The sequence below is a fragment of the Hemiscyllium ocellatum genome, chromosome 37, assembly GCF_020745735.1.
Source record: "Hemiscyllium ocellatum isolate sHemOce1 chromosome 37, sHemOce1.pat.X.cur, whole genome shotgun sequence".
In the NCBI taxonomy this organism is placed as follows: Eukaryota; Metazoa; Chordata; class Chondrichthyes; order Orectolobiformes; family Hemiscylliidae; genus Hemiscyllium; species Hemiscyllium ocellatum.
In genome coordinates, this window is record NC_083437.1 from 20,531,579 (window position 1) to 20,546,831 (window position 15,253).

Genomic DNA, 15,253 nt, shown 5'->3' on the forward strand with positions numbered 1-15,253 from the left:
ATGGAAGGTGTACAGACTCTTATTTTCGCAGTGCATACACAATGCACTGCCATATGCAGCACAGTAGAGATAACCTCATTTAGTTCCCTCCCACTTGAGTGGAGTTGTGCTATCTGTTACTGACAAACAGACGAAGCACAGACCAAGTGACTATATGGAAAATCCGCTCCAACTCGGAACGTGCAGCCCTCCACTCCCTCCGCTCCAATCACCCCTCTCACCCACTCCAACCTCTCACCCTCGGAACGTGCAGCCCTCCACTCCCTCCACTCCAACCCCAACCTCACCATCAAATCGGCAGACAAGGGAGGCGCGGAAGTAGTTTGGCGCACCGATCTTTACACTGCTGAGGCTAAACGCCAGCTCGCAGACACCTCCTCCTACTGCCCCCTTGACCATGACCCCACCTCCCACCACCAAACCATCATCGCCCAGACCATCCATAACCTCATCACCTCAGGGGATCTCCCATCCACCACCTCCAACCTCATAGTCCCACAACCCCGCACCGCCGTTTCTACCTCCTGCCCAAAATCCACAAACCTGACTGTCCCGGCCGATCCATTGTCTCAGCCTGCTCCTGCCCCACCGAACTCATCTCTGCGTACCTCAACATGGTCCTGTCCCCCTTAGTCCAAGAACTCCCCACCTACGTTCAGGACACCACCCATGCCCTCCACCTCCTCCATGATTTTCGCTTCCCCGGTCCCCAACACCTTATCTTCACCATGGACATCCAGTCCCTGTACATCTCCATCCCCCATCACGAAGGACTCAAAGCCCTCCGCTTCTTCCTTTCCTGCCGTACCAACCAGTACCCTTCCACTGACACCCTCCTTCGAATGACTGAACTGGTCCTCACCCTGAACAACTTCTCTTTCCAATCCTCCCACTTCCTCCAAACCAAAGGAGTTGCCATGGGCACCCGCATGGGCCCCAGCTATGCCTGTCTCTTTGTAGGAAATGTGGAACAGTCCATCTTCCGCAACTACACTGGCACCACCCCCCACCTATTCCTCCGTTACATCGATGACTGTATCGGCGCTGCCTTGTGCTCTCACGAAGAGGTTGAACAGTTCATCCACTTTACCAACACCTTCCACCACGACCTCAAATTCACCTGGACCGTCTCAGACTCCTCCCTCCCCTTCCTAGACCTTTCCATTTCTATCTCGGGCAACCGAATCAACACGGACATTTACTATAAGCCGACTGACTCCCACAGCTACCTAGACTACACCACCTCTCACCCTGCCCGCTGTAAAAACGCCATCCCATATTCCCAATTCCTTCGTCCCGCCGCATCTGCTCCCAGGAGGACCAGTTCCAATACCGTACAGCCCAGATGGCCTCCTTCTTCAAGGACCGCAGTTTCCCCCCAGACGTGATCGACGAGGCCCTCCACCGCATCTCCTCCATTTCCCACTCCTCCGCTCTTGAGCCCCGCCCCTCCAACCGCCATCAGGACAGAACCCCACTAGTTCTCACCTACCACCCCACCAACCTCCATATACAGCGTATCATCCACCGTCATTTCTGCCACCTCCAAATGGACCCCACCACCAGGGATATATTTCCCTCCCCTCCCCTATCAGCGTTCCGAAAAGACCACTCCCTCCGTGACTCCCTCGTCAGGTCCACACCCCCCACCGACCCAAGCTCCACTCCCGGCACCTTCCCCTGCAACCGCAAGAAATGCAAAACTTGCGCCCACACCTCCTCGCTTACCTCTCTCAAAGGCCCCAAGGGATCCTTCCAGATCTGCCACAAATTCACCTGCACCTCCACACACATCATCTATTGCATCCACTGCACCCGATGTGGCCTCTATATTGGGAAGACAGGCCGCCTACTTGCCGAATGTTTCAAAGAACACCTCTGAGACATCCGGACCAACCAACCTAACCAACCTGTGGCTCAACACTTTAACTCCCCACCCACTCCACCAAGGACATACAGGTCCTTGGACTCCTCCATCGCCAGACCAGAACAACACGACAGTTGGAGGAAGAGCGCCTCATCTTCCGCCTGGGAACCCTCCAACCACAAGGGATGAACTCAGATTTCTCCAGTTTCCTCATTTACCCTCCCCCAACCTTGTCTCAATCAAATCCCTCGAACTCAGCACCACCTTCCTAACCTGCAATCTTCTTCCTGACCTCTCCGCCCCCACCCCCACCCCCACTCCGGCCTATCACCCTCACCTTGACCTCCTTCCACCTATCACCTCTCCAACACCCCTTCCCCAAGTCCCTCCTCCCTACCTTTTATCTTAGCCTGCTGGACACACTTTACTCATTCCTGAAGAAGGGCTTATGCCCGAAACGTCGAATCTCCTGTTCCTTGGATGCTGCCTGACCTGCTGCGCTTTTCCAGCAACACATTTTCAGCTATATGGAAAATAAACCTAATTTTGATAAATCAGCTTAATCCACCTGTGCTGTCATACCCGATCCCTTTTTCCAGAAAAATATCAGTTCTTTTCTGAATGCATTTCTATCTGCTGCAGAATCTTTCCCCAGTAACTGGCTCTTCAACTGTTTTCAAACAGGTCCTCCAGCTTTTCAACAATTAAGCAGTTTGTCTGTATCCAGAAATTATTTTACTTGGATTCCACAGCAGAAGTGGAAGCAATTTAACCCATCTTGCCTGTATCAAAGTGCTTCCCAATTTGTTGATTGTCATATGTTTTTCTGCAAGAATTTGTTATTTTTTGCCTTTTAAAAGCTATGACACATTCTACTTCCACTACATCCAAAGGGAAAATATCATCAACTACACTGGAGACTGGCAGACAGAATACAACAAACATACAATGAAATTTAAAATATTTGAGTCTGTTGTACGGCTGTTAAGATTAAATGAAATCAAGTTTCTAGCCAAAATCCCAAATTTGTTGCAATTAATTTAGATAGCAACACTACAATGCACCAATGAATTAAAATGATGAATAACTGGTGCGCTGGCTACTGCCTACCAGCAGGTCTAGCAACGTCAGAAGAAATTAACTGAGGATTTGAATGTGCAGAGGAACAGAAAACATTAGCCTGGGAGCATGCATGAACACTAATTAATTTTCAACATTCCAAGAGCACAACATAATCATTCCTATTTACATATTACTAGATAACTATGGATTTACGTTAAATAGCACCCCGTAGTTTATTGTATGAGTCTACTCTCGGTGATAATCCACTACAGTTATAACAAAATTATTTCATGCTTATTTTTTGGCTCACAACATTGCTTCGTCAGAAAGCTGAACTGAGACAAATATCCAAAGATGAGTTGGGAACATCACCAGGAGTACCTATTCATTTGTAGTAGTACAAGACACAACTGTACTGGAATCAAACTGCAAACAACCAATCTAAGTTATTACTGCAATTACTATATATCTACAATACCAAAGAAGTTCATTTTCTCAATATTTCCCAAGTATTTGATAACAGATCTTGTGTTTTTGGTGTAACTGCTTAATTTAATATGTTAGACATAAAAGTAACAACCTGGATTTGCATGCTCAAGCACTACAACCTGCAAGGTTGTTGATCAGGTGCTCATAAATGGGGTGAGTAGACACAGCTTGTTTGGTCTGCTAAGTTGAGCCAGTCTTTTTCTGTCCTTTAACTCTTCTTTGGTCAACCCAGTCATGTTGAACCAGCAAAGTCCTCATTTCAAACATCCAGCGACGTGTCAAAATTGGGTGAGTTATGCCACAGAGTTTCAACACAGTAATCAAACTGACTGCAATCAACTCCAGGTTTTCTGAACTTTAATCCAAAATTCTCATAATGCATCATAGCAGGCTGGTGTACCAACGATTGCAAGTACGGTCTGTCTGAATTTCTCATGGATAACAAGGAACTGAAAGTCATCCTATATTTGATGGCTTCAGCCAGATATCACAAAGAAAGAACAAGTTTACAGTATCACTAGATGTCACATTCTGTTGACTTACTGAAGGGAAGAAGAGGTGGAAATCATTCAAGACCGTACCACAACCTCCCAATTTTATGCAAAGCTTAAATGATTTAAAATCAGAGATTCTTCAACATGGTACTGCAAAAACAACACGATTTTAAATGTCAAGGTATTAATTATTCTGACTCTCATGTAAGAATTGAGGATTTTTTGAAGACCTCGAGTGAACTTTGAGGCAGAGTTGATTTACATTTGAGCATATTCATGAGCGTTTTCAACATGTACCTTAACCAAATAGCAATGTTTTACAAGTTTGGCTCAGTCTACTGTACAAAACATTTTTACGTGATATACTTTGATGTAACACATGCAGTAATGGCTGAGTCACAACTCTGAAGGCATATCAAAACCAATGTCATAAGCACTACCTGAAGTATGATACCAGCACACCACTGTTCAGGAAATATACAAGAAATAAAAACATACATGATCATTGAGGAATGTATGATCACAAAACATATTACTCTTCTACTTGACCAGACTACTTTTGCACATAATATGCATCTTAGAGATGTGTGATAAATCACACCATTTGTGGTTTTCATCCCACAGTAATTCCAAAATATATATACTTAAAATTGACAAGACAGGTGAAACAATAGAAATTCTGTGGGAACAGATTCAGATATCCAAGCCTGAATACTGCTCTCTAGCACCTATGTCAAGTAGTCATTGTATCAGTGGGTTGAAGATATACGTTGGAGAATTAGCTCACTGTTCAAGTCGTTGTTCACTGCCAAGCTACCTTGTATCCATACAAGTGCACACTTCTATGAGGGGGTCAATGAACAGCAATCAGGATCAGGGTACCTTGCTGATTTTTTTTTTGCTCCCTTCAAAACCTGCCTAAGATTCACAGACTTTGAAATGAACCTCAGATTGCCTGGTCTGTTGCACATCACTGCTACCAAAACAGTCACTGAGGGAGCTAAACACAAAAGCATCATATCTGCTGCAAAACAATTTTTCTGATCATGTATTTATGGAGGTTACATCTCATCATCCGTGAAGCATTAGGATGACAGGAGTTGGGTCGAAAGGATGGCATTTGGAACTTGTTTGTTTGTTTGTTTGTTTGTTAGATTTTAAACTTCCATTGAAATGCTTTTTTTAAAAAATGATGATGTAAAGTATAATCAAATTCATCCCGTTACCTCAACTCTCACTCTCGGAAACACAATTTCAAATTCGTGACACTATACAGATTTGTGTAAACTGATTTTGTCTATGCATTTTACTTCAGCACTCATGGTCTAAACATTAAGCTCAATTCTCCCTGTTTTTGAGCATGCTGATGAACACATCAATCCTTGGGGGAAAGTCAGCAGTTGAAAAATGCTTTTCAGAGGTAAATCATTGTTCATAAAACAGATCCACATGCAGGTTACTGAGGTACCAGTTAGTTCAGGGCTCCATACAAATGGTAAAATTTTGCTCAACATGAGAGGAGGAGAAATGAGACGTTGGAGGAAAAACATTGAATTTTTGGGGTTTCAACCCCCAGGAACTTTAAACTGTGAACCTTTAGGTGTGATCAACTGTAATCTAATCACAAATATTGAGGAGGAGTCTGCATCAGGAATTCAAAATGAAATTGCCAGCGACCTGATACAATGAAAATTTTCCGCAGCAATATTAAAAAATGTGCTTTTACATAATTATAATGAAGAATTATATAACTCTTTTGTACACCTTCAGGACATTCCAAAAGACTGGAATAGAACTTTGGGATTTGAAGTAACGATATCTTGATTTAGAGAATGCATCATCAACTGTGCCATACTGAAAAGGCACATCATTTGGATATGAGCAAAATGATACCTCTGAAGTCCGATGTCCACTAGTGTTTGCTCTGTTTAAGGATGCATTACAAAGGCAGGTTGACTGCAAAACTTTTACCATTTCTAACTGTTTCCAGTTTCTGGCAGCAACATGCAAGTAAGATGCACCCACGATCCCAGACATGCATACAACATGCAGGTCAAAAGGGAAGAGAAAGCAGGGAAGAAAAATAATAAGGTGACAGCCCCAAGAATAAGCAGTTAATATGGGGCAATTACCTGTCATGGCTGGTCCTGGGGTACTGAGAGGTGGGAGATGGGGGTACCCAGGGGGTCCCATCATTGAAGCAGGAAGGTTTTGTCTGGAGTCAATGTACAAGCTTCCTGTGTGAGAAAGTGGTGCAGGAGTGAGAAATCACCACTTCAGTCCAAACATACATCAATAGCGTCAAACAACCAGATCCAGTATTATTGTCAGATCCAAATGCACATTTACATGGTTTGCTCCTGGATGAATAAAGGACACTTTGAGAAAATGTCCTGAGGCAATAAAGAAATGGGTGCAATTTTATGTGACAAATTACAAATATTCAATTTGTCAATCACCACTTCAACAAAAAAATACTGCCTATTATTTTTCACCTTTTGTTTCATTTTGATGAGCAACTCATACCAATAGCATATATGGTAGTAAATCTAGCAATATTAAGTTAATGTCTATTAAAGGAGCAGGAATAATCCAAACCTTTTACTCATGATCATATACTAGTTATTTCTAAAATTTGAATAAGAAATAAATATGAAGAATTCCTCAAGAAAGCAGACACTGCACTTTTATTCTGAATCAGGACAATACTGATGGATGAAATTTCTTATGGCTCTTAGGGGGTCTGTGTAATTGAGTTGGGATACACTCAATTGCACAGATGCTTAACCTAAATCCCTGGCTAAATCATTCTGGGATTATCCATCTCATTTTCTGTTAGGATTGCAAATGCAAGAATGCTACATGGGTTCATTAAGCTGAAGTATTTTGAGGTTAAGGTTATGGGAACCTTTGGAATGGAGCAAATGGAGGTTTACTCTCCGTAAAATCTGTTGGTACACCCAAGTTTAGACTTAAAAAGATGATAAGCATTCAACTTCAGTTTGGAGGAAGGGTTACTTGACTCAAAATATTAACTCTGATTTCATTCAGCAGATGCTGCCAGACCTGCTGAGCTCTTACAGCATATTTCTGTTTTTGTTGATTTACAGCATCCAGTTATTTTGGTTTTTATTAAGCATTCAATTTCCATCACTGAAGTCCTTTCTCAATTATTAAAAAAGGAAATTTGGATGAGGATCAGAGGGAAAACATATTTTTGGTCAATCACAGTGAGACCAGTTGCTTATTTTTTCATTCAACATATTTAAATACTGTGCTCTTTTCACATCACAACTTCTTTCGCTTGTTACAGTAATTGTTAAACACAAGACTGAATTTTTCCTGAAGTTGATATAATAAAATGAATTGAGAGACTTATAGAAAAACATCTACATGAATTTAAAATTGGTTCCTGTTGACTCTAATATGTAAAGTCGATGATTACATCACAAAGGGAATCGGCCTTCAGTGGAGGAAAGAACAGATTGAACATTTATTTGTATATGCAGAGCGCTATATACATACTGTTTAAATAATGCATTAAAATATTCAGAATTTAAACATTTACAGTTAGCTCATGGCAATTTTGTTTCTCAGACCCACATATCAAGCTATTAATAAAGGAAGAGCAGCTGACTTTCAGATTCTGAAATAGCACACCAGATCTGAGTGATGTTTTGGAAATTAAGACAATGGGTGCTGAGGAAGCACAGCACAGGAGACCCAATGTGACATTTAGACAAGGATTGTATTGTTTGAGCAAATTGCTGTGAGGTTCTGATCGAAGACAAGTATTTCTCCAGAGAGAGAGAAAAAATGTGGACATCACTGGGCTATTTCAACAGTTCCTTGTGGAGTAAAGGCAGTTACAAATAACTTGGAATGAGTTGCATCTCTGGCAGACCTCTGGATGCAGACAAAACAAGAGGCCACTATAAACTGTGTCCATGTCTCTGTGTGGCACTGAGCTATTCAACTGTATCACACCCATACCTGATTCTGCCCTCACACAGTCCCTATATCTCTAAGTTCAGATGATTACAATGGTGAGTGGATGAGCAGGAATTGTTTTTCAGTGATTCAAAGCTGTACACAAAAGAGCTAATTTTCCTTAGCTCTAGGGACTGAGCCCAGTATGGACTCCCTACCACTGACCAAATTCAAAATTAGCACTACGAACTGACGTGGCACCTTTATCACCAATAGCAGATTTGAAAATAGACGGTGGAACACCTTTTTTCAAGAAAGAAGGGAGACAGAAAGCAGGAAAAGATGTGCCAGTTAGCTAGAGTGAATCATAGGAAAAATGCTAGAATCCACTGTTAAAAAAGTTACAGCAGGATACTTAAAAATGATAATGAGATTAGTCAGTCAGCATGGCTTTGTAAAAACAAAATTCAATTTAATTTTATTAGGATTGTTCGAGGAAATAACTAACAAGGTAGATAAAGTGGAACTTTATAGGTATGATGTATTTGGATTTTCAAAAGGCATTTGATGAGATGCTGCAATAAATAGGTTATTACACAACAGCACATGGTACAGTGGGAAATGTGTTGGCATGGATAAAAGCTTGGTTAGCTACCTGGGAATGACAAAAAAGGAATACATTGATCTTTTCAGGTTGGCCTGCTGTAATTAGTGAAACCTTACAAGGATCAGTAGTGGGGCTGCAACCATTTGCACTCAATATCATGATGACATCAAGGAAGCAACCATACAGACAAACTCGCGAATAACACCATTGGAAATTTAAATTGTCAAGAAGTAATAGTGTCTGCAAGGGGATACAAACAAGTGAGGGAGCAAACATTTGGCAGATTGAGTATAATGTAGGAAAACGTGAGTTTGTCTACTTTGGCAGGAAAAATGGGAAAGCACTATACTATTTAAAGAAAGGGATATTGCAGGGCATGATGCTAGAGAAGGATCTGGATACATGAATCGCAAGTTATATGCAATACAGCAACTGAATGACAAATGGAATGCTGACCTGTAAGGCAAGAGAAATGGAAATAAAAGAAAAGAGGCTTTATTGCAGTTGTGATGTGACCATATCTTGAATACTGTGCAGGGTTTTGGTCACCTTACTTCAAAACAAAAAGATGTAAACCAATCTATACAATTCAGAAAAGGCTTGCTTGGGACAAAAGGCTACCGTATGGGGCAAGACTGAACCTGTATGGTTGGGAATTTAGAACAATGAGGGGTCACTTTACTGAAGCAATCAAGTCTCCTTAGGATCTTGAAAAGGTGGATACTTGGAGGAAATGCTGTTCTGTGGGGAGACTAGAACTAGGAGGTTACAATTCAAGAAAAAAGCTTCCCTTTTATGCAAGAGGTGAGCTGAATTTTATTTTCCCCTGAGGATTATTAACATGTGGAATTCTTTCCTTCAGAAAGTAGTGGAGGCTGGGTCATTGAATTAATTCAAGATTAAGTCTGACAGAGTTTTAGTAGCCAAGGAATTCAAGGTTATGGGAAGCAGATGGAAAAGTGACCATATTCAGATCAGTTATGATCTTACTGAATGAAGAGGTGGGCTTGAAGGGACAAATGATCCCCTTCTGCTTCCAGGTCTGTGCTATATTGATATGGCACAGTTACTTATAGTCTCAATTACACTGGTAATCAGAGAATGAGCAACAAAATGGCGCCATTTCTAATTTCACAGAAGACCAGTGCCTCTTCACTAATCTGCTCTCTGGTGCTTCTGGGTTGTTAAATTTGAATTTTGTAATCCCATTTAGCAGAACAGAGGAAGCAACAGCCACTGCTTGTAATATGAAATGTCAAATGGTGACTAAAGTATGGAAAGCAGTAGCAGCAAATAACTGAAAACTGTCATATTAAGAGAAACTGGTTAGTAGAAGGCAGAAAACAGATAAGATGTCAAATTTAATTAAAAACAAATGGGCTGCAGATTAGGAAAGTCAGAGATCTACATACTGCAAATACAAAGAGGGAGATTTAGAGTAGAACAGAAAGGCAAAATAAAATATATAAATAAAGCAAACAAAAGTAATCACAAGGAACTGGAAAAACCTGCAAGAATTAAGCAGAATGCTGGTAAACTTGAGCACAAAGAACAAGATAAACTGTAAAAAAAAATGAAGTTAATTTCACAAGACAAGCATTGTTAAAATAGGCTAAACCTGCAGAGCAGAACACTGTAAACAAAGAGGAGGTTAGGAATTAGCAATTAAGGGGAAAGTGTCACAAGGCTGAGCCGCAAAGCTCTTCGTTAACAAATAATGTGATGTGCAGCGCATTAATGGTTGATTTTCATTTTACTGATTTGCAATACACATCGTTCTGTTACAACACGTGTTTCATCAACACAATTTTGCTGTAATGCGATTAATGAATTGGGAACGCCAATACTTTAAGCGCTGTTTCTAAAGAGCGATTTTTCTATAATGCAGGGTTGCACAAGAACGCAACCACCACGTTATAGAAGAACTGATATAAACACAGATAAACATGAAAACCAGGTTGAAATCTGGTTCACTGATTGCAAGTTTGGCTCTGTTTCCCAATCTATGTCAACCCACTACCCTGAATTCTCTCTTTGGGATTCTCGGAGGTGACCAGAAGGAACTTGTTCAAATGATCAGTCTTTTCGTGCACGGTACCTGGAGTGTTTCACATGAAGTTGCTCAGACAGTCCAGGCTTATTGTGCAGAATGACGCCGCTATGAGTTTGATTCCAAAGACACATACACAGTTTTGGTTTGGAAATGAATGAGATTCAGAGGCAGATAAAACCAAACTCCTTTCCTTTGCACAATAATGTTGGCTGTTTTTCCTGTCTTTCCTAAATAAATTAAAATATATAAAAGGTAAACAGAAATTTAAAAAAAAAAGGCCTGCTTGGCACCTTTGTCTTGGGGTTAAAACTGAGCAACAATTTATTGAATTGCCATGGCCTAACAAACAAAAGATTAAGCATCTTTAAAGCTTCACCTACGTGAATACCTTATCTATAAATTTAAAGCTATGTCTATCTCTATATTTTGGAGTCTATACCTGTACTGATGTGCTGGTTTGGTTTCTGCGAATGCATTGTGCTGTGACAAACCGAGGGCGGCATGTTCCCTTGTGACTGGATCAGACCAGTTTGTGTGAAGAACTGGTTTAGGGAAGAGCACAAGTCCGCAAACTGAACAGGATCGAGTGACCAGTTATTGAGATCCGCCTGTTTCATACTCTCCATCAGACCTGCGGATAAAAGGCATGACAGAGTGTTAAGGAGAGAATCCAGGGAAACAAGAGGCTAAAGAACCAATGGGTCCACAGCCTGCAGGCAAAGCAGGTATCTTTTTAATGAAAAGGCCAACTGCAATAACGTAAACAAAAGGATTAATCAAACAAAACATCAAACTAAAATTCAATAAAATAAAAACACTGATCTCTGACCTAGCTCCATATATTGAGCACAAATTCTATCAGCCAATTTTGTTGTGTGCACAGGATCAGGTTGGTTTGTGGATGTGTGGTGAGCATGGCATGACAGAACAGAATAAGCCTACCATTTCAAAACTTGACTCAAGCAGAACTAGATGCAAACTTGCACAAGATTAGACCCATAAATGACTGAAAAATATTTCTGCTCTGTAGCTTGGAGATGATGTGCCCAAATTGTTCTAGGATATTACAGGAGAAATAGTATCATTTAACTTCCTCCAGAAATTATGAAACATAAAGGCACATTTTAATTATAATATTTGAGGCCTAAAATGTATTTCAGACACTGAAGTTTACATTTTAATTTTAAATTGCCTGGTCTTCACTTTTTTTAAAAACATATGTTCAGAAGAAAACAGGAATTTGTACCTTGGAGAGCTCCAGTTAGCCATAGCAGGTAGGGAGCACAGCTCCACATATCAATAACCTACCTTGAAACTGAGAGAGATCCACATCAGACCAGTTGAAACTGCTAGCAATACGGAAACTCTCCTTCAGAGTGTCCAGATTCATGCACCAATCAGAAGGAATGCCTACAACAGCCATAAACCCATCAAAGAGCATTAGAACAACATAATGAGGACTTAACACATATGATTAAAACATTGCTGTGAGAATTATATCAACAATCCAGCTATTTTTGCTCTTTCTTAATGTCATGTCAGCTTGGCTCAGTTGGTAGTTTGAACCTCAACTGATTTGAACATCTAAATTGGGCTTAGAAAATTCTACCAATTAATTTCAATAAAAGAGATTAATGAAAAAAAACTACTTATTCTTTGTGAGACTATGTGTACAAATTGGCTGCTGCGTTCAAGTAATTTGGGGTTGTAATGCCATTTGGAACATAGTGAGAATTTGAACACAGTCTATCCATTCTTCTTAAGCCAATGATACTGAGACAATACATAAAACCCCAACCACCATTTGGCTGATTAACAAATTCAGGAGAATGTGAGCATTGCAGATCAGAGTCAAAAAATGTGGTGCTGGAAATTCACAGGCAGTCAGGCAGCATCCGAGGAATGAACATTCTTGTTGGAGAGCTTATGCTCGAAACGTTGATTCTCCTGTTCCTCTTATGCTGCCTGACTGCCTGTGCTTTTCCAGCATCACACTTTTCAACTCTGATCAGCACAGATTGAGAATCAAATTTGGGACTGTATAATTCATCCGACCTATTATTACATGATTTTAAAAAAAGATCCAAGTGAAAATATACCAATAACCTTTATGCAAATGAACCTTTAGCATCTGACATGTGGTGGAAGCAAGTGTTCCTGAAATAGTGGTTATGGTGCCTGGAGAAACAACTACTTCACCACGTGGCCAAAGATGTGCAACATATTACATTGGATGCATGCTCTGTATTTTATTTTAACATGTTCATGTTTACATGCTTCTTTCCCCATTATAAAGAGAGGCAAGGCAGTTAGGAAGAACACTTCATAAATGTGCCCCACAGAATTACGTAGTGACTAGAGCTATGACAATGTGATAGGTTGCACAGCAAAACTGCACGGAATACACTGAAAACCATTTACCTTAGTACATGTCAATACAGCATATACAGAGCAAACCTAAAAGCTGGCAATGAAAGAGATAGCTTAATAGCTAGTCTGCTGAACGGTTCCCACCACTACCACCACGTCATCATTTTTGCTCTGCCTCTTCCCCACCTTACCTGCCCATTCTCCTGTTTTCCACATCTGTGACTTGCCACAAAAATCCTGTTTCTTTCACTTCAATTCACCTCCCCCTTTGCCAAACGCAAGTTGCATTCTTCAACCAGATTTCTAATGTGGTTGATATCAACAAACACATTGAGTTCGACCCCATCTACCACCCCCTGAGAAAAGGAAATATCATCACCACCACAGGAAATGACATCACCAACCCAAACATATAAATAGAAAGGAGGAATTTTCAACATTGCTTCGCCTGAGGCCCACTGAAGATGTTACCTAGTAGGGTAACAAAACATTTGGAAATGAACCTTTCAGCTCAGCTCAACCTACATCCAAAACCTCAACCTGAGCTACAAATCTTCTCAAAACTCGCTATTAACACTTCCTATCAAAAGTGATTAACATTGTACAGAAAATAAGTTTCCTTCCAGTCTATTACACTTCAATGTTGTACAATCCTCTTCTGTGATGCTCTTAATTCTAACCTCAAAATGATCCATTGCTCCAAAAACTAGTGACAGATGACAAACTGATCAGTACTTCACTTAAGTGTTACATAACTTAAAAAACACTCACCCAAGTATGAAAGGGCACAAGGGAAAAGCATTTTCAATGAAGTGATTGAGGATATAATTTTTGTATGGCAGTTCTGATATACCAAAGTTACTAAGTGAACTGATGTATAATCATAGATACAGTAACTGTACAGCCACCTAATAAGGAAAACTGCTGGCTTGCTTGGTTAATTTTGAAATTATTGCTAATAAATCACATTTGTTCATCTGGAATTTGGAGAAAGTGAGGATTGCAGATGCTGGAGGGTCAGAGGGGGGAAATGTGACACTGGAAAAGCACAACAGGTCAGCAACATCCGAGAAGCAGGACAGTCAATCTTTCGGGCATAAGCCCTTCATCAAGAATGCCCAGGGCTTATGCTCGAAACATTGACTCTCCTCCTCCTTGAATGCTGCCTGACCTGCTGTGCTTTTCCAGTGCTACACTTTTCGACTTCAGCTGGATTTAGCCCTGGATATTATAGACCTTTGAGCAATACCTGCAGCATGGTGCATGTGATTGCAGAAGGGTCTGAAATAATATTTACTAAACATTTCCCAGCAGTATCGGTGGCTAAGATCATGGTGCAGCAGTAAATCTACAGGGCTGTGATTAGAAGAAACACATAAATATCACATTCTACATCTTGTCAAAAAAAACTATTTTTCTAGCAAGTTTGTACAGTCCAAACATTAGCAGCTCTCGAAAGGGATAAGGGGTAGAATACAGTCACTCGCTCACTCAAGGTGTGCACTCTAGATCCCAAAGAGCAAAGAAAAAAAAGACCGTTATCATGTCACTTTTCACTATTCTGCCTATCATGACTGGTTTTTGACCCTTTCATCAATGGAACAGTTCCTTTCCACCTCCTCTGTCCAAACCTATAATGATTTGTGCACTTCTAAGCAATTTCCTCTCAACATTTTCTTCTCTAATTAAGAACAGCTTCAGTTCAACAGAGTGTGAAGACAATGAAGAATGAGTGGCAACTTGGGAATTTGGGGCAGCCAGAATACACTGAGTAAACTTTTCTCAAACTATCATTTACATTAACAGTTAGCTCCTGGCTTGGAACTTCAAAACTGAAAGCTATTTACAAAGACTAAATTTCACAAAAACTGCCTGGCAGTGGCAGTTATCTGGCCATTACTTAAAAGTGGTTGAATGGATAGGTGTTATTTTCTGTAAACTAGTCAGGTTCATAAAAACACACCGTCACAACTTTTGAGTACTAAAAAGGGTGGGGTTCTAACACGCAGGATATTCCTGAACAGGTTGATTAAAAATATATAAAAAAGGGTGGAGCTCTTGAGGCACAGTGGTAATGTCCCTACCTCTGGTCCAGAAAGTCTGGGTTTAAATCCCAATTGCGCTGAAGGTTTGTCATAGCATGACCAAGTAGGTTGATTAAATAACTACTGAAAAATGTGTTGCTGGAAAAGCGCAGCAGGTCAGGCAGCATCCAAGGAGCAGAAGAATCAACGTTTCGGGCATAAGCCCTTCTTCCTGAAGAAGGGCTTATGCCCAAAACGTTGATTCTCCTGTTCCTTGGATGCTGCCTGACCTGCTGCGCTTTTTCAGCAACACATTTTTCAGCTCTGATCTCCAGCAACTGCAGTCCTCACTTTCTC

At 40.7% G+C, this 15,253-nt stretch overlaps 1 protein-coding gene across 10 annotated transcripts in view; it reads right to left on the reverse strand.

Annotated features, from left to right (window-relative positions):
- The window catches only part of foxj3 (forkhead box J3), a 156,770-nt gene that overhangs the window by 9,401 nt on the left and 132,116 nt on the right, over positions 1–15,253 (reverse strand). For 5 of the 10 annotated variants that reach the window (XM_060852471.1, XM_060852480.1, XM_060852473.1 and 2 more), the window contains 3 exons: positions 11,811–11,912; positions 10,942–11,133; positions 6,045–6,149 (listed from right to left, as the gene is read on the reverse strand). In XM_060852471.1, the coding sequence (XP_060708454.1) occupies positions 6,045–6,149; positions 10,942–11,133; positions 11,811–11,912 (399 nt within the window). The remainder of the gene's footprint in view (positions 1–6,044; positions 6,150–10,941; positions 11,134–11,810; positions 11,913–15,253) is intronic. The other 5 variants (XM_060852475.1, XM_060852474.1, XM_060852479.1 and 2 more) reach the window with 3 other exon arrangements.